The 20,769-nt window shown below is 43.5% G+C and overlaps 1 protein-coding gene across 1 annotated transcript in view; it reads right to left on the bottom strand.

Annotated features, from left to right (window-relative positions):
- Positions 1-20,769, bottom strand: part of wscd2 (WSC domain containing 2) — a 208,760-nt gene that overhangs the window by 102,363 nt on the left and 85,628 nt on the right. Inside the window, exons 2-3 of the mRNA XM_068006335.1 lie at positions 4,015-4,129; positions 1,595-1,779 (exon numbers count right to left, since the gene is read on the bottom strand). Of these exons, the coding sequence (XP_067862436.1) occupies positions 1,595-1,779; positions 4,015-4,129 (300 nt within the window). The remainder of the gene's footprint in view (positions 1-1,594; positions 1,780-4,014; positions 4,130-20,769) is intronic.

Genomic DNA, 20,769 nt, shown 5'->3' with positions numbered 1-20,769 from the left:
TGTTAAATGCTGACAGACCTGCTGTGTATTTCTACAACAACAACAACTTGCATTTATATAGCGCCTTTAACGTAGTAACCTCCTCCATCCCTACAATCCTCCGCGACCTCTGCGCTGCTCCAATTCTGGCCTCTTGCGCATCCCCGATTTCCTTCGCTCCACTATTGGCGGCCGTGCCTTCAGCTGCTTAGGCCCTAAGCTCTGGAATTCTCTCCCTAAACCTCTCCGTCTCGCCCTCTCCTCCTTTAAGACGCTCCTTAAAACCTACCTCTTTGACCAAGCTTGTCCTAATATCTCCTTATGTGGCTCGGTGTCAAATTTTGTCTGATAAAGGCTCCTGTGACGCACTTTGAGATGTTTTACTACGTCAAAGGCACTATATAAATGCAAGTTTTAGTTGTTGTTTATCAAAACTTGGTCTATCTTTCCTGATTGAGCGGCTTCCCATATCTTCCCCTCCCTCCTTCTCTCTTTCCGACAGCAGGCTCATTTATCAATCTGTCTGAGCTGCGTTCTAGCTGTGAGGGCCATGAAACTAATGACACGAGTGGGCTGAATAATTCAGCAGTCACAGCAACTTCCATCAGCAGCAGTGAAGGCAGCAGAGCCTGTATCGTGCCAGCTTTCCTCTCCCACGTCCCATGTCCCCTGTCCCCTCCCATCCTGTCCCAACTCCTGGCACTTGAGATTCTGAGAGATTAAGGATTGCAGGAGAGTTCGGCTCTCAGACAGCTTTTGATGAAGTAAGAACTGCGGTCTTCTTTTGACATGAGTAGCTCTTAACTTTATTCTCTAGTGTTTGGGTTGAGTTTTATATTACTCATGGAGATAAATTAGATTCTGAACACATTGTGTATCAGGTATGTTTCAGATAGAGATACTCTCTATTAAAGCTTGATTTGTTCTGGTTATGGTAGAATCGTATAGCACAGAAGGAGGCCATCCAAGAGCTATCCAATTAGTCCCACTCCCCCTGCTCTTTCCCCATTGCCCTGCAAAATTTTCCTTTTTAAGTATATATTAAGCGGAGTGAGTATTGACACCACTGTGTCAGCCAATGTGTTGGAGGTGGGCAGGACTTACGGCAGGACTCACAGCAAACAGTCTATTTCAACAGAGTCTCTACGAACTACAGCAAACAGAATCTATTTCAACAGAGTCTCTACGAACTACAGCAAACAGAATCTATTTCAACAGTCTCTATGAACTACAGCAAACAGAATACATGACCGAAACTACAGCAAAGTCTCCCGATAAAAGCAGGCTTATTTCTCCAGCAAAATGCAGTGAGTAGAGGATAGTTTTATTCAAATTATGTGCGTAATATCAATCCCAGTCACTTACAGCAGTGCGGTCTCCAGGAGTGATTGACGGGGGAATTACCTACTCATCTCCATTCTGACCGGGACTTGTGGTGTCACTATATGCAGCTTATATTAAGAAGTTTGTAAATATTCAATCAACGTTGTTCGATAATGCTTTACAATGTGACACGACAGAGAGGGCGAGAGCGAGACAGAGAGAGGCTCGTATTCTAACTGCGCTGTTCTTGTGCCATGCAATGCCTGCGCTGATCAGCTGTTACTGTGCTTACAGCGTCTGGCAGACTCCCGCGTGAGCTCCAGATGGTAGACGGACAGACGGTTGGGCCCACCGCAGGTGTTGCTCTTCTCGCCCTTGCACTCCATGCTGCACTCGGAGTCGCTGGTGTTCTGGGCCTGTATCTTGTGTCCACAGTAGCACTCGGCTCCAAACTCCAGGCCTGCGTACTGATACCCCCTGGGGAGGTAAATAAGAGACGTGGTTACATCGGCATGGATTCTGGAATGAGACTTTAACCCACAACCTTCTGACTCAGAGGCAAGAGTGCTACCCACTGAGCCACGGCTGACACAAATGGCCCCAGTGAATTTGGGCTAGTGAGAGGAACAAAAAAAACAGTGTTTTTGCCTCTTGTGACTATCCAGTCACCTCTGCAGGAAAGTGCAATTAAGCAACCATAGGTCGGGATGATTTCCTCTGGTCAGTATTTCTAGCAAAATCATAAATATGTTCTTTTTCAACTATTTCACTTAAATTATCACAAGGCCTCTACCCAGGCCTCTACTAGTGCCAGGGCTACCAGACACCAGAGGGATTTCCGTAGCAAAATCCCATTTAAAATTTGCTCTGTACTGGAATTCTTCCAAACCCCCACTTCACACCCCGTTGGGTTAGTGCTCTCTCAACAACACTCTAACATAGGGGCACTGGGCTGCACTAGTCTGGAAGGCCAGTGTTTCCTGTATACATTATCCCTCAATGCACATAATATTGAGCTTTAAGATAGTGTTCATTCTTTACTTAGATAGGTATGGATACATATATATATATTTATGTGGAAATACAACACAGAAACAGGCCATTCATCCAATATTGGTGTTTACCCCCCATGCGAGCAAATGGTTCTGATCACATTTACCCACCCTGCTCCCAAAAATCCTTCAATCCTTTTTCCTCCATCTACTTACCCAATCTAATCTTGAAATTTGACACTATTTCTGCCTCAGCCACTAACCCATGAAGGGAATTCCACGGCCTCACAACGCTGTGTGCAAAGAAGTTTCTCCTGCCCTCTGTTCTAAATCTCTTAGATTTATTTTAATATCTTGTATCTGGGGGACCTTCACTCTTCACCCTTCAACTGCTGGAGGCAGTCTGCTTCTAGGTCCTCTGTCCCATCCTTTCATAACTTTAAACATTTCTATCATATCGTCCCGTGATCTACGTTGTTCTAACAAAAAAGTGTTCATGTCTTTGCATTTTGTATTTCCTCACACCAGGTAAGAGAGAGTCAGCATGGATTTATGGGAGGGAGGTTCCGCCTAAAGCATTTAATGGACCTCTCTGAGGAAATGTTGGAACTTGTTGATGATGGAAATTCTGTGGAGGTGATATGTTTAGATTTCCGCAAGGCATATGATGCTGTGCCACATAAGCAATTAGTCCACAAGCTGGGAACACATGCTTCTGAGTTAGGGTTGCCAACTCTGTTTGGACGTATTCCTAGAGGTTCATCACATGACATCTGGCCTCCAGCTGTCTTGCCCAGCCAAATAGCCCTTTTCCCCATCTTCGATATTTTTTATAACTAATAATTGAAAGTGTTCAAAGGAAATGAAAAAAATACAACACAATTTCTTTAACGCCCCTGTGATTTTTCTCTCTGGTCGTTTTCAGCAATTGCCAGGTGGTTAATCTTTAATTCCTGGAGACTCCAGGATAATCCTGGAGGGTTGGCAACCCTATTCTGAGTGGATTGCTGATTGACTAAACCAGACAAAGCAAAAGGTGGCTGTGAACAGAGCTTCGCTAACATGGCAAGGAGTTGCTAGCAGAGTGCCATAGAGATTGGCGCTGGGACCATTGCTGTTTGTAGCGCATGTCAATGATTTGGAGCTGGGGACATTACCAAAGCTGTCTAAGTTTGCCCATGACTAATCTAGGGTGGGTTCAAGTAATGAGTAAGAGACAAGTTTGTAAAGTGGGTTAATGAGTGGCAAATGGCAATTAATGTGGACAATTGCGCAGTTAGCTCCATCTACCCGCCTTGGTTCCACATCCCTTAATACCCTTACCGAACAAAAATCCATCCATCTCAGTTTTTAAATTCTCAATTGACCCCCAGCCTCAACAGCTTTTTGGGCAAGAGAGTTCCAGATTTCCACAACCCTTTGTGTGAAGAAGTGCTTCCCGATATCACCCCTGAATGGCCTAGCTCTAATTTGGAGGTTATGCCTTCTTGTTCTGGACTCCCCCCCCCCATCAAAGGAAATAGTTTCTCTCTATCCACCCTATCAAATCCTGTCAACACTTGTGGAACTGTACACCAGCGTATAGTCAGCACCAAGTTCAGGAAGGAGAAGGAGGAGGTGGAAAACAGCTAAAAAATATCCTTCTACGCTACTATCAGTTCTTATTATTGGGAAGATCATGACTAAAATAAAATCATAGATTGGATTCAAGTGACTCTACCTTTCAGCACAGTTGTCCTGGCAACGGAACACAGTCATCTTCCTGTAGTCAAAGAACGCAGTTCCCCGTAAAGCTCTCTGCTTGGTGCTGTCAAGATAACAGCCGATATACTTCGCTGGAAGAAGAAAAAAAAAACAAGCCATACACTAAAATAATAAATAAAACTTCGTAAGAGGGTGCAGAGATTCACAAGATAGAACCTGGGGCTAAATATTTCTGCAGCCACTTCACAATAAAACTGCCTCATGTTTCTCCACATGTCAGTTGCAATCAGCCGACTGTGTTTCAAAATATGGGCTGCAGCACATGTGAGGTTTTAATGATCTAACTGCACAGGTGATGAATGTGAAAACTACAGGGATTTCGCATTACTGAAACACTGGGAGGGTAAAGGGCGAGGACGAGTATTATCATTCAGAATGTCTGGAACTGTGCGTCTTAAAGGAATCCTTAAATTACAAAGAAAATAAGCAGGATGTTTCCAGGTTGAATCCCTGTAGGGTTGCCAACTCTCCAGGATTGTCCTGGGGTCTCCAGGAATTAAAGATTAATTTCCAGGACACTACTGAGAGCGATATTGGGGCATTAAAAAAAGAATTATATGTTTTTTATTCATTTCTTTGAACACTTTTGTTGATCAGATATAAAAATATTGGAGATGGGAGAAAAGGCTGTTTGACTGACAGTCAAGAATCATCCAATTGGGCAACAAAGAGTCTGCTCGCTTTCCAATTGGCCATGGGAAGGTGGAGCACCAAGCGGATGGACATGTCAGGCGACCAATGGAGGGAGCATGGTGGTGGGGGGGGGGGGTTGGAGGTCATGTGATGAAACCTCCAGGAATACATCCAACCAGAGTTGGCAACCCTAAATCCCTGGCCTGTGCTGAGTTAATTAATCTCTGTTAGGATGGAGGTAAGGGAATTTATAGTTTGCATTCAGTGCTATCTGAGTGAGGGAGGGGAAAAACCCTGCTGGAAAGCACATGTGTGGACAGGATGTGATGCCCTCCAAGGTCAAATTGCGTGGTGACGCTCGCTGTTCAGGCTCAATCTCGGAGAATGACCACTTGAGTGAGGCACATGATGGTCGCTGATGCCTGTGATGATATTTCATCATGAGTGAGGGTCGGGGGGGAACCCCAGATATAAAACTTTTCCAACACAATATTTGCAGAAAATGTTAGCCTTTCTTTCCGTGCAGGCCAGTTTCTTCCCCTCGTTTGGTCACCACTGACACTAAGAGTCGACCCTGTTAGTGTGTAAAAATGGAAAATGAGCTCTACCTCCCCTTCCGCCAGAGTGGAACAAAGTTACTTCACAAATAATGCGGAGGAGCAGAGCTACAATGTGTTGGAAAAATTATCAAAACGGAGTCGAATTGTTGCTAGAAGTCACAAGTGTCCTGCCTGTGAACCATTGAATAGAACCTGGGGCGTGCGGTGAGAGCTACTGCGGCTCTATCAGAGGCAAGCGACCGATTTGGGGCTGCTGTAGGCCCAGCAGATCGTCCGAGGAATACTGCGTGATGGAGCATTAGAAACACAAGTACTGCTTACAACCGAGGAACTCGTTCTAGTTTCTCACATGGAGAAACTATTCTGCGTAAATAATTCAATAAATAAACCTGTTGCTCATCCCCGATTTTCACCACTCCACCATTGGCGGCCGTGCCTTTAGCTGGCTAGGCCCTAAGCTCTGGAATTCCCTCCCTAAACCTCTTTGTCTCTCTCTCTCTTTCTCTCTCTCCTCCTTTAAACGCTCCTTAAAACCTACCTCTTTGACCAAGCTTTCGGTCATCTGTCCTAATATCTCCTTAAGTGGCTTGGTGTCAAATTTTTTTTGAAAATGCCGTGGAAGGTTTTACTACATTATTATCTTAATGGCGAGAAACTGGAAAGTACTGCAGTACAAAGGGATCTGGGGGTTCTAGTGCAAGAAAATCAAAAAGTTAGTATGCAGGTGCAGCAGGTGATCAAGAAGGCCAACGGAATGTTGGCTTTTATTGCTAGGGGGATAGAATATAAAAACAGGGAGGTATTGCTGCAGTTATATAAGGTATTGGTGAGACCACACCTGGAATACTGCATACAGTTTTGGTGTCCATACTTAAGAAAAGACATACTTGCTCTCGAGGCAGTACAAAGAAGGTTCACTCGGTTAATCCCGGGGATGAGGGGGCGGACATATGAGGAGAGGTTGAGTAGATTGGGACTCTACTCATTGGAGTTCAGAAGAATGAGAGGTAATCTTATTGAAACATATAAGATTGTGAAGGGGCTTGATCGGGTGGATGCGGTAAGGATGTTCCCAAGAATGGGTGAAACTAGAACTAGGGGGCATAATCTTAGAATAAGGGGCTGCTCTTTCAAAACTGAGATGAGGGGAAACTTCTTCACTCAGAGGGTAGTAGATCTATGGAATTTGCTGCCCCAGGAAGCTGTGGAAGCTACATCATTGAATAAATTTAAAACAGAAATCGACAGTTTCCTAGAAGTAAAGGGAATTAGGGGTTACGGGGAGCGGGCAGGAAATTGGACATGAATTTAGATTTGAGGTTAGGATCAGATGAGCCATGATCTTATTGAATGGCGGAGCAGGCTCGAGGGGCCGATTGGCCTACTCCTGCTCTTATTTCTTATGTTCTCATAAAGGTGCTATATAAATACGAGTTGTTGTTGTTGTTGTTGTTGTTGTTGTTGTTGTGTGCTCAGAACATGTACTGTAGTGTGATTTCTTTTTCATTGAGAAATCTAGGTGAAAGGCCAAGGCTGTGAATATAAGTTGTGTATAGTCAGGTCATCCTGGGGCATGTATTTGTATTCCACAATCACCCATAATGTGACAGCGCCACAGGAGTTCCCAGAAGAGACACCACCTCCACGTATGCACTCTCGAGAAGTGGTCCTCAAGCTGCGTCCTGTTAATCTTTTCCCTACGGCGTGTTTCACAGCTTGATTTTGGAGAATCCCCTGTTTCTGGGGCGGGGGGCGGGTGGGGTTCAAAAGATAGCAACAATAGAAGAAGACAGAAAATCAATGATTTCGAAAGGATTATGCTGTCAGCTGCAATGGTCCTCATCCTGAATTAGTCCCACGATTCGGAGCGACCCCACAGGCAGATCCCTGATGGACGATAAATTGAGAATCATTGAGTCCCACCGAATCCCAGGGATTCCTTCAATGAATACAAAACATGGCGAATTGGAATTCTTCCAAAAGACACATAGGGATTAATGCGATTACCCATGTAATGACCGATTTATGTGAAGTCATTGTATAGACAAGCTTATGGTAATTTGGTTTTAAAACTAAATTCACTCGGTCATGCAAGGTGAGGCCAGAAGACAGTTTATTCATTAATTAAATGTTAAAATTATGGAATTTGCTGGCCAATTGTGACGATTAGGAGATAAACTAGTCGTTCAGATTTGCTGACAGGATTACTTGTATTTCTATCTTTTTTTTTAATCATTGAGAAGCCCATATGAATTTCCAAGGCCTGCAGTGCAAGACACATGCAAGGTTGAACAGACTGGAATAGAAAGAAGATGAGCTAAGTGAAGCAGTTAGTAATTAGTTGAAACCAAGCTTGGGTTTTAAAGGCCTGTGGGTTGTAGGTGGAAAGGAGGTGAGTGGCTGCACAGTTTTAAGGCACCAGGAAAGAATTATTTGGAAACGGTGCGCTGAGTCTCGATTTCAACACAAGGGAAATCGCCTTTGTTTCTATGGCATTGGCAAATCATGGAAATGAGACGCAGGTCCAAGTGTTTGTGTCAGAGACTAGTTCCTGGCTATTTTGAGATGGGGATTACAGGAGAGTCTGAAGGAGCGTCTGCCCGAGACTGGCAGAGTGGTGACTGACTTAATATGCGGTACGGCCAGATTTGTGATCGTTCAATGAAGGAAAGCTCTGTTTTATAAAGGGGAGAAGAATAAACCTGAAAGTCTATTTCAAATATAGGCTAAAAGAGCATTACAAGGCTTTGTGGATTCATTATTCTGAAAGGAATTTAAGGATGGCATTTTTTAACCAGTTTTTGAAATACATAGAATTTACAGCACAGAAACAGGCCATTCGGCTCTAATGGTCTATGCCGGTGTTTATGCTCCACACGAGCCTCCTCCCACCTCTCTTCATCTAACTCTATCAGCATATCCTTCTATTCCTTTCTCCCTCATGCACTTATCTAGCCTCCCCTTAAATGTATCTATGTTATTTGCATCAACTACTTCATGTGGGTATCAAGTTCCACATTCTAGCCACTCTCTGGGTAAAGAAGTTTCTCCTGAATTCCCTATTAGATTTATGACTATCTTATATTCATGACCCTTAGTTTTGGTTTCCCCCACAAGCGGAAACATCTTCTCTACGTCTATCCTATCAAACCCCTTCATAATTTGAAAGACCTCTTTAAGGTCACTCCTCAGCCTTCTTTTTTTCTAGAACAAAGAGCCTCAGACTATTCAGTCAATCCTGATAGTTATAACCTCTCAGTTCTGAAGTTCAATAGATTAATATGTGTCGTAGGAGACAAATTGAACTTCAATTTCTGAAGTTAATATCTGGTAATGGAATGACTGTACAGTATATCGGAATAATGATGTGGAGATGCCGGTGATGGACTGGGGTTGACAAATGTAAAGAATCTTACAACACCAGGTTATAGTCCAACAGTTTTCAAATAAAATTGTTGGACTATAACCTGGTGTTGTAAGATTCTTTACATTTATCGGAATAATAACAGCGTTGTTAATGTCTTTAATGATGTCTTTTATTTCTTTGGCTAAAAACTGGTAAAGGAATGATTTTACGGTACAACGGAATGATCACGATGTTGTTATTGTGTTTAATGTTGAATAAACCGAATATATATATAAAAAAACACTTGAGTGGGAACACAGCAGCCATTATTACAAAAGGCAAATTTGTGCTTCGTACGATGGTAGTGCACAACAGGAATTCAGATAGTGCAAGCAACCTCCCCTTCACGGTTGTCTATCCATTAACAGATGGACAATCATGTGGGGTTCGTTGAACTCCGTGTGAGAATTCCCAGTATGTGTTCCCATCGCATGAAGCTCTGGGCCAGCAGCACTTGCTCGCAAAATCTAGCTCCAAGACTCAGACGAATGATCTCCATGCATCCCAGCAGTGCATTCAAAGCCATTCCCAATATACAACGGTTCTGAATTAATGTCCTGCTCGAGGATACTGAAAGGATGTCGGCACTTCATGGATTTTATTTCCTCGAGGGAGTCTGATCATATAACTCAGGAACAAGGAGTTAACAGCTGATTTATGGATGGACTCCTCGGCACAAATGAAAACCATATAACACAGACATCAGTCTCCCATTCACAAACATCACTCTTTCATTTCTAACACTCGTGCCTTTTAAGTGCTTGTTTCAGATTTTTTTTTCTCTCCCCTTTTCCAAAGCCTGGAACTTGGAATAAATCACTGTGAGATATCCACTCTACATGCAGGTATCGCATCTATGAACACACGTAGAGAATATGTGACAGGCAGCAGTGTGAAGCAATCAATATCTCCATTAGTGAAGTGATTGAATAACTTATGAATGACAAAGTCATTAATGGGTTGTGGTCAACCTCGCAGGGAAGATCTTGATCGTATTATATTGGTTAAGTGAAAGAAAGACTTGCATTTATAAAGCGGGAGAGATGTAAAGCAGGCTGCCGACTCACTATCACCCCTTTTACAGTAATGCACAAAGTCAAAATCTGCCCCATTGACTGCTGTTATAATGTAGGCTACAGCAGGGGGGAAAACATTGAGGAAAATAATCTAGAATACCTTTTTTGCCTCCCAGGTCAATTAAATAACTGCAGAAGTATTACCATGCTATATAAATTCAAAGCTTCTTTTATATATGTGCACAGCACATCAACTATGGGAACTGGGGAGCAGTGAGTGAGTTCTCTTATAAATAAAGAGTTAGAAAGAAAGACTTGCATTTATATAGCGCCTTTCACGACCTCAGGACGTCCCAAAGTGCTTTACAGCCAATGAAGCATTTTTTAAGTGTAGTCACTGTAGTAATGTAGGAAATACGACAGCCAATTTGCACACAGCAAGATCCCACAAACAGCAATGAGATAATGACCGGATAATCTGTTTTACTGATATTGACTGAGGGATAAACATCAGCCAGAACACCAGGGAGAATTCCCCTGCTCTTCTTTGAAATAGTGTCACGTCCACTTGAGAGGGCAGACAGGGCCTCGGTTTAACGTCTCATTTGAAAGACAGCACCTCCGACAGTGCAGCACTCCCTCAGTACATAAACTCGAGACTTCTTCACAAATCATTCGGCTGAGCAGAGGTGCAAATGAATATATTAAAATATATTTTTCTGCCTTTATGGAAGCTTCGTAGGGCAAAAAGAAAAGTGGAAAGCAATAAACAGTAACAGCTCAAATAAAGGTGGAGGCTGGAAACAAGAGCTAATGGGCAAGTGACGGGCTAACATTGCGCCCAAACGCTATTTTTGATGGCTGGTGAAGTGGAGATGCCACTGCATGAGATGGGCATGAAGAGGGTTACCCTGTTTGCCACACTAGGGCACCCTCCCCGGGGACAGCAGTGCAGCAGGTGATGGCAGGCAGGCTCAACACTGCTTGGACTACAGAAGTGGAAGAAGATGGCACACCTGATGAATGCTGCCAGGGTAAGACTACCCAACAGTACCATTTACTAGGCATCACAAAGCATTGCTCATTAACCCAGCGCCTATGGCTTCATGTTGTCCTCTACAGCTGTGCCAAGGTCTGTAGATACGGCTGGTTCCATAACAGTGGCTGGCAGGCTGGCAGACTGGCAGTCTGGCTTTCGTGCCTGCTGATATTCCCTGGCACACTTTCATTCATCTGGCACCACTTCAAACATGAAACAATGCTATTGGGCAACTTGCAAAGAAAATCCCCATCGTTAATTTTAAATTGTCCTATAAATCAGCACTGGCTCTGCTGCACGTATTAAATGGTTTATCACTCCCTGAGCTGGGGTTAGTTAATATTTGTATTCCAATTGCACGTCAGATTTTCTTGTACCATTCTCCTGTTCGGCCGAACTCTTATCATTACGGTTGGCTTCTCCGTGAATTTTGCAAACAATTTTTGGACGATTTTGTTTTCACAAAAAAATTCCAACCATCTTCTACTGCCATAAAGCAACTGAGCAAAAAGCAAAGCAAATCAAAAAAAAAAGGTGAAAGGAACAAAAAGGAAACATAGAAAAGGCAATAAAAAGCCATTAAAGAGAAAGGGGAGGGAGTAATTAAAATGTCTACTTTAGAGCTATTTGGACTCCTGGAACTTCTCCTTATGCCCACTGTGGAAGGGAAGGATGATTTCACAGCTGGAACTCCATCCTAAAACGACTGGAAATCTCGCGCTCTCCTATTTTACATGTATTATCCGCACAAAGGTGTAAAATTAAGCTCATGAACAAAATGTGCAAGGGCATTCTCTGTGGGTGTTAAGCACGACTGGAAAATTGTGAGACGGCGTGGATTCCAGCATGGATCAGGCCGAGCTGTATTTCCCGGTTTTCCACCTGCCCGGATTGTGGTGATCAGATGGTTTCTCTCTCTCTTTTTTTAATGTCAAAAAGTCCGCACAACAGGACAAAATCTCCATGTCGCTCAGACTGTGTCATTACCTCTTTGCCTTACATGTAGAAACGTAACAATCAATGCTGAACCAAGGTTCATGCCTCATGCATTGGGCTATGGGAAATCTATAGCCTGCCCATTAGCATCAAGGCAATTTCTGCAGCAATCATTCCGGTCAATTTTGTGAGAAATCTTTCCTTGTTATCGTCGGCTCCGACTTTCATTCTGTTGTGAAGCCACCAACCTTTAAAAAAAATTGTTGATTGCTCAGACAGATGTCTAAATGATATTGGTTTGGGGATGTGGGTAATTGGAAAGTACTGGGAAATTAAACTCTCTCTGCAGTGTGATCCAAATGGGATTTAATCACTGATTTAACAACATGAAAGAAATCGCAGAACACACTTGATCCCCATAGGAAAATAGAGGACATCTAATATGAACCATTCTACTGAGCTTAAAGTTCTCTCTTCTTGTGTCCTATTTAATTCGGCCTTTAAGGCTCATTGGTATCTATGGTCCCTTTGTGTAAAATAGACACAGACTGTTCTCACACCACCTTGTACTGAAAAATGATCTATTTTAAACTGTGCTGCTGAATTTGGGGGAAACCAAAAGGAGGTTACTACTAGAATTCTGCTACGTTCAGACAACATGTTCAGAGAACTGATGAACAAAAAGCTCTTAGAACTGATAGCTGGATGAACACTGGGTCTGGTTACAGCCACTGAATAAATGGGGCCATGGTGTCTGGCCGGATAAGGGATATCTGGGAGCTTCCCAGGAAGGTCATTTTCTTATCTGGCTTACTGTCTTGTTAATGTGATGCTAGTCTGAGAAAAGGAAGGGAGTTGGGCATCACCCCAACAGTCTAGTATTTGTTTTCAATGAAGGGCTGAATGTGATCAGTTTCTGTTTAAAGTGGGTGACATCTGAAAGGGAATCCAGAGGGTAGGATGGAACACCTTGCTTAGTCACGAAACAAACAGGTGGATAAAGACATCTTACTTTGCAAAATTAGGTGTATAAATGTTTGAGCTTTGGACATCTGAAATCAGATGTTGACACGTGTCAGAAGGTTATGTTGTGAGGCCTTACAGGGAAAGGTCTTCTAAGCTAGGAAGATGTTAAGAGTGAAAGTTGAAGAAGATTAACTTGACAAACGTGAACATTTAAAATGTACCCCACTGTTATGCATCAGCTCGAGTCTATGAAAAGAGAGACGCAAAGTGACTGTATAACAATAAAGAGATAATGGACATGCAAGGTTAGGGCAAGAAGATGATGACCAAGGATGGAAGACTACCAACGACTAGAGTTGAAGATTAACCTTGCAAGGACACCCAGAGGTTAATACAAGTAGAGAGGTAAAATGCCCAATTCTATCACAACTGGCCCTCCATCTATAGTCATGATATTTTTCCCTATTTAGGCATCTTCTTCTGTACTAGAGACACCAGATAGAAGTGCCATATCTGAACTATAGGCTGCCAGGAAGTAGACGTCTAAGAGGTAACTTTGTGAGGCTCCACACCCAGCATGTAACCTTGCTAGACAGAACCGTGGGTCACAGAACTGACTTAATAAGAACATAAGAAATAGGAGCAGGAGTAGGCCATGTGGCTCCTCGAGCCTGCTCTGCCATTCAATAAGATCATGGCTGATCTTTTACCTCAACTCCACTTACCCGCCCCATATCCATATCCCTTGATTCCCTTAGTCCAAAAATCTATCGATCTCAGTCTTGAATATACTCAACGACTGAGCATCCACAGCCCTCTGGGGTAGAGAATTCCAAAGATTCACAACCCCTGAATGAAGACATTTTTCCTCACTTCAGTCCTAAATGGCCGACCCCTTATCTTGAGACTATGACCCCTAGTTCTAGACTCCCCAGCCAGGGGAAACAGCCTCCCAGCATCTACCCTGTCAAGCCCTCTAAGACTTTTATACATTTCAATGAGATCACCTCTCATTCTTCTAAACTCGAGAGAACATAGGCCCATTATACACAATCTCTCCTCATAGGACAACCCTCTCATCCCAGGAATCAATCCAGTGAACCTTCGTTGCACCCCCTCTAAGGCAAGTATATCCTTCCTTAGGTAAGGAGACCAAACTCTACACAGTACTCCAGGTGTGCTCTCACCAGAGCCCTATATAATATTAATCTATCTCTGACCCACGGTCCTTTCTCCTTGTTGAGAGGAATGCCTCACAAAATGAACCCTAGAGTATATGCCTTTCAGTCTAAGATAGAGATAAGAAATTTATTACACACCAGTTCTAGGCTGAAAAGTATCAACCATATAAACCGTGATGTTGAGCTTCCAGCAAAATCTGTACTAGGACTAGCTGACTAACAGGGCAAAGATTAGCTCACTGTATTCTGTGTGCAATTTTACAGGCTTAGGTCATTTGAATGATTAGCATACATTCCCTGGCCTTGCACTGGTTGCTAGTCTGATGAGGTACACACAAAAACCTGGCGAGCAGCTGAAAGTTAAAAGTAAGTGGCTGCATATGGGGGAAGTATTTATTGTTTCAGCAATTTTAAAGGTTCAAAATTTGTTTGACATATTTGTCAATCTTTGCTGTGAGTCGGGGGCGGGGGGGAGGGGAGCTGGGAAACGAAGCGCCAGGCAAAAATGAAGTGAAAGGAGGCAAGAAATGGAGTCGGTGGGTAAATGGCAGAGTGGCGCAGCGTCCAAATCCCCTATTTGATGGCTGACAAAGTGGAGAAAGGTGGGCTCCAGGGCACCCTCCCCACAGCACCTAGCAGTACGCCTGATCTGTGCATTACACAGCTGCCGCCTATGATGCTGTACTGGGTTGGGATCCCTGCCACCAGTTCTGTGCCCTGTCAAGCCGATGCCTCCATTCCACAGGGAAAGTGATGGAATGTCTTCCCCCCCCCCCCCGCCAACTTTGCCATGTACCTGTGTTCAGCTGACTGACTGACTGGACACACTTGGTGGCTTGAAAGGAAGTCTAATGCAGGAAGCAAGTGGTGTAAGTGTCGGCAGCTCTGACTCCAGGCGATGCCGTGACTTGGTGGCAGCTTCCTCTGTGAAGCAGAGGTGTCGCAGGTAGGTCTCTTCCAACACGTGAAGAAAGGGCCTATGTTTAGTGGCATAGAGTCGACCAGTAGAACACCTGTCACTCACCCACCCATCACTAAGTCAGGAACTTATGGTGGGATGTGTTGCGCTCTTAGATTTCATCCCCTTGCTCGGCTGTGCATTTAAAGAGGGAGGCATTTCCGAAACATGGAAACCAGGGATTATTTTCCTAACGAATCGGCAATCCCACCCAGCGATTAGAACAAGGAATTTAGTGAAAGGGTCTGGTTATGGGTTTCGCAGACGTGAAGCTTTAACACACCGAAGGGTTAAAATTCCTCGGTGTGTTATTTTGTAGTGCACACGTTCACATTTAAGGGTTGGGGGGGCGGGGGGTGATTCTGTGACACTGGAGCTCTCAGGAGGGAGCAGCGAGCGCATCTCGGGAAGTCGCCAGCACTCAGCCTGTGATTTTCCATCCATTAAAATGAATGGATGGAAAATTATGACCTGTGCGCCTGTGATTTCCTAAGATGCTCTCTCCGTGTGCGCCACTCTCCACCGGGAGCATCGGATGATGGAATCGGCCCCCTAAATCCCTCTGTGTGTGCGCTATTTTCACCATTTTGGGTTCATGACTTTGCTGAGACGGCACACATAAACATTTGACGTGACTGTGTCAACCAATCCACTTTCGTACACAGGAATTCCAACCCTGTGCCAGAATGATACAGTGGGAACTCTTCCTGACTACATCTGATGAGTATCTCAGCTGTACTTGAAGCTGTCAAGTAGAAAATCATATGTTCCATTTCCCACTGTTCTCGCCCCTTTCCTTGATGACCACAAATACCAAGGAAAATGCAAAGCTTTTCCAATGGAGCCCTGATGATGATTCATCTTCACCATTGTTTACTCTACAGCCAGGGCCCCCCCCCCTCCCCCTCCTCCAAATGTGGCTGTAAGCTGTTTGTGGAAATAATTGATAACATCTTCCAAGGCAGAGCCCGAGCTCTCTGGAAGATTTGTTACACAGATGTTGTCCATCTCCCTAGCCACCTCTCCATGAAACTTATCCCACTGATAACACTGATCCCCACAATTTACACCTGCCTTGCAACGTATGCACTGCCCGATTCAGAATAATTGGTACACACATAACTGAGAGCTCCAGTCAATTAGTTTCAAGGGCAGTGCACAATAATTAATAATAGGCCGTAGATTTCTGTCATAACAAGCCTCAAGCACTGCCTTTTTATTGCAAGCTTTTTACTTTATTTTTGTTGTAGGAGCTGTTCAATAAAATCCATGCGCGTTGGTTTAACATTATATATGAACTGAGAACGCTTTGTTGAAGTGCCTTTCAACCAGCAAAAAAAAGTTTTATATCCGAAATGGTGGACTGTTAATGGTTGTATATAAATGTCACATGAAAATAAACCATTTTGTCAATGAATTTATGTAACTACACTGCTTCAGTTACATTTTTTTGAGAAGATATGGAGCCATATTTTGTTCTTTTGTTGAAAAAATGGCTAAAAACCCTTGTTCGGTGGATTTTATAGACCCTGCACCCAATTTTGCTACAGATAATTTTATGCATCATGATTTTTGTTAGCGGGAATGGCAGGAAACAGGCCAATTGCAACACTGCTGTAATAATGATCCTTTAAAATTTCTCAAGCATCGAAAGAGCTCCTTAACTAGTAGGAACTGTAAGTAAGTCCAGCTGTGGAATGGATTGAGAAATGGTTCACCATGAAATTTTGTACAGCCCTTTTCACCATCTAGTCCGTTGGGTTTCTTGTTCAGCACGTGATGGAGAAACGGGATGTCCTTTTCCATATGGCAATAACATGCTGCACAACATCACCGATCATGTAAGCTCAGGGTCAATCAACTGTGAGGACTGGGTGCAAGGTCCAGAAGAAGCTTTCATGACTTGAAAAGGAGCGTCAAGGTAAAGTAAGACTATTACTGTAAAGTAGCGACACAAGACAGAAATGGAGGTGTAGTTAAGCAGTAGTTGTAACAGGTACATGATAAACTGCTGTACTCGCACAAAAAAATGTTGAGGAGGATGTAGCCGCAAAAGTAGTGCAAATGTGAATAGCAAATTACATTGTACATGCCATGATGTTAAATTGAATGCACTGTAGGAAGGGATTTTCATGGGCTATATCACTCTGCTTTTCCATCTAGGGGCAAAACTTACAAATTAGAGGAAGGTGAGGAATACAATACGCTGTGGACTCTCTCAGGAGAAATCTTCAACTGAATTATGAAATGAGGCTTGTGGAAGTAATAGGAAGAAAGGCTCGCCAATACATTGGGCTCAAGGAGATTGAACAGGTGCCCATAGCGGTTGCTATGGACGACAGTGGAACTTCCATTATCCATAAGGACAGAGTTAGGGGGAGGGGGATATTGATAGAATGGAACAGACAGAGCTGGGGACAGCCTCTCCATAGGGACGGATCCCCTCTGCTGTATAATGGAAATTGGTGCATAGTTGAGAGTCCCCCAGTTTTGACCTTACACGTATGATGCAGCAAAACTGAAGCAAGTGAATGAGGATAAGTACATTAAAAACAATTTCAATTGAAATTAATCTTTCTTGGACTCTGAAATTGATTTATATCAGAAGGGATGGTGTCCTGTCCTGCCACATTTGCATGAGGTTGTGCCACTTAATCACAAACTTCTATTGTTACATAGAGGAACAGCTGCTTTTGATCAAATGTCAGGTTGAAAGTAATCTTTTATGCATTCTGTCCACATGTGGGAGCCAAGAATGAAATGGAGATGTGAAATGAGGGTGGAGGTGGGGGAGGAGATGCTTGCCCTGCTTGGGTTAGAAGCTAACTATTTAGCTTTGAAGATCCAGCTATGATGCACTTTGTTTTCCTTGATCTCACATCCCCACTCTCCCTATTGCATATATGAAAAAAGATCAAGATCCACCTAGTTCACCTTCTGCCATCCTGATAGTCGCCCGATACAACAAAATGACTAAACTCATTGCTGTTAGTGGGATCTTGCTGTGCGCAAATTGGCTGTCGCATTTCCCTACATCACAACAGTGACTACACTTCAAAAGTACTGCATTGGCTGTAAAGCGCTTTGGGGGCGTTGCGGAAGATGCTATATAAATGCAAGTTCTTTCTTTCTTCTTTCACCGTACTCTCCTTTCTGTCTCTCCAGCCTTGATTTCACTCTCCCCTCCCAATATAGCCCTGCCCTCATTGCCCCCTTTTACAATTTGATCCCTGCCAGCTACCATTCTGATCTGCCATAATGCCGGTTAATGCTTCTTGCTATAGCATGGGATTAAAAAACCCTGCTTTATACCCTTCACAGGGATTTCATTTCCTGTGTTTTTTTTTTGACAAGTACAAACACACACACGCACACACAAACTACCCATAGTGCAAAGAACTGCCAATAATTATTCTAATGCATAGGTATTCAAATCACAACTCGTTTACAACCCTGCCTTAACAAGTGAAAGAAATCCTTGTAACAACAAATGATCATTTGTACATAACATTTTTATACACTCCGACAGCAGCAGTCAATGATTTTGACCCCCTGATACTCTGAATCGCAGGGAAGGTGGTAAAAAAAAATCATTCTCTGCAACATAATGAGTTTTTCTAGCAGTCATAATTAATTTTTTTCCCAAAAAAACCCACTATGATTATCACTTTAATAAATGAACGCCAAATCTGCATGACAAGAATGGTATATCCCAGTGGATTTTAATGTGCAAATTTCATTGGAAATAAACAGCATTCCAATGCATATTTTGAATATTTCTGATGTATTTTTCGAGCTATCTTGCTCTTGCATTGGGCTCTGCCAGCGAGTGATTTATTGCTCCATGGTCCATTGCTTTGTTAAAGCTCCTCTTGTTGTTTATCAGTTTTATTTCTAATTACATGCTGCGCTGTTCCAAAAATGACACTGCAGGGACTAGTTACAGCTGGGGACGGCTCCTTTCTCCCGTTATTAATAGCCTGCTAGCGGCGGCTTGCTCTGGAGATGCTCTTGTGTTAAGAGATCATCGGAGACTCCCTGAAGGGTCAGTCCAACCTCGTTGAACCATTATTCCTGAGCTCACACACTTTCCTGGATAATCTGTTTAGCGCGGTCGAAGCCAGCTCTCTTTGTTATGGCAGTCAGATTTAAATCAGACTCATTATAAGAGTGGTTCGTAGCTTTGGCTTGAGTGCCGTGGTTCCTCAGAAGACAGGACGGAAGAAAAATGTAGTCAAGTTATTTTATTAGCTACACTGAGTGCACTAAAGCTAAAAGCACCCACATGTCTATCACATTCTGTCTTCTTAAATAACACAGTGGAAACAATTGGCTTAGTTCATTAAAAAAAATTCAAAATGGACTGTACGGCTGCATTTGCAGAAATGGTCGCTTTGTGTCAATGATTTGAAAAATATCTGCTTAGAGTAAATAATAAAAAGCAATAACTTGCATTAATATAGTGCCTTTCATGACCTCAAGATGTCCCAAAGCGCTTTACAGCCAATGAAGTACATTTTAAAGTGCGGTCACTGTTGTAATGTAGGAAACGCAGCAGCAAATTTGCGCATAGCAAGATCCCACAAACAACAATGTGATGATAACCAGATGTGATGTTGGTTGAGGGATAAATATTGGCCTAGACTCCCCTGCATCTCTTCGAAATAGTGCCATGGGATCTTCTACCTCCGCCTGAGGGGGCAGACGGGGCCTTGGTTTAATGTCTCATCTGAAAGACGGCACCTCCGACAGTGCAGCACCCCCTATTGGTTGGAAAGTTGTGGGCAGTGCCAGTGGGCGAGGCTCCCTGCCGGCATTGCGGACTTGTAAAACTGCCCCATTTTATAAGAAACCAGGTCAAAGCAGTGGCGGCTGGTGCCAAATGAGGCACAGTCATACATGCCTAACCGAGCCAGGGTGTTACCATGGCTACGGGCCTTTCCTATGGAATCCCACCAACATCCTTATAAGCTGCATGAGGCTTGGGGTTGTTTAAAGTACAGTGACCAATAAATCCGTCCTGGGAACTTTCCCACTGGACATCTGCCCTCACGTGGTAAGTTGGGAAAAGAAAATCAGGCCAGTGGGGTTGAACAGCGGGATCGTTCTGCAGGACTCATTAGTCGATAAGAAAATTGGGCCGATGATCCATTACTGGTGGCTAAAGTTAAATAAATACATCTAAACTGTTAAAGGGCTCTAACTTTCTGGTGGGAAGTCCATGCAGGATTCCAGGTGGGGCAATGCCCAGGATATCTCAACCATAGTTTTAACAAAGTGGTTGCCCAGTACACAGCTAGGAAGTCCATTTAGCTATTTAAACAGCTTGTACTTTAATGGCTGGCTGCAGGTCAGAAATAGCAGTATATGCGCACTATTTGTTTTAAATAACTAAAATACGGCCTCTGGCTCAGCTCTGGGAAGCTGCTCATCCTTGTTTTCAAATCCCTCCATGGCCTCGCCTCTCCCTTTCTCTGTAACCTCCTCCAGCCTTACAGCTCTCCGAGATCTCCGCGCACCTCCAAATCTGGCCTCTTGCGCGTCCCCAATTTTAATCGCTCCACCATTGGTGGCCGTGCCTTCAGCTGCGAAGACTCTAAGCTCTGGAATTCCCTCCCTAAACCTCTCCGCCTCTCTCTCTCTCCTCCTTTAAGACGCTCCTTAAAACCTACCTCTTTCACCAAGCTTTTGGCAACCTGTCCTAACATCTCCTTATGTGACTCGGTGTCAAATCTTGTTTGATGACGCTCCTGTGAAACGCCTTGGGACATTTTTGCTACATTAAAGGTGCTATATAAATGCAAGTAGTAGTTGTTGTTGTTGCTTGTGAGGACCTGTTGTCCCCATGGAAAACCCGATAGTCACATTCCTGGATCTGAGCTGAGAGGACCAGCTTTATGTTCTTCAAAATGCTCGCTGTGCTTTTACTATTTTAAAGCGCAGTAAATGCTTTAAAGAACTTAAGAAATGGCTACTTGGTGATGGCCAGATGTGAGAGTTTTCTTGAGGGGGTGGA

Source organism: Heptranchias perlo, chromosome 25 (genome assembly GCF_035084215.1).
Source record: "Heptranchias perlo isolate sHepPer1 chromosome 25, sHepPer1.hap1, whole genome shotgun sequence".
Taxonomy (NCBI): Eukaryota; Metazoa; Chordata; class Chondrichthyes; order Hexanchiformes; family Hexanchidae; genus Heptranchias; species Heptranchias perlo.
Note: the sequence above shows the minus strand (reverse complement) of the source record. Positions and strands in the feature narration are given on the sequence as shown.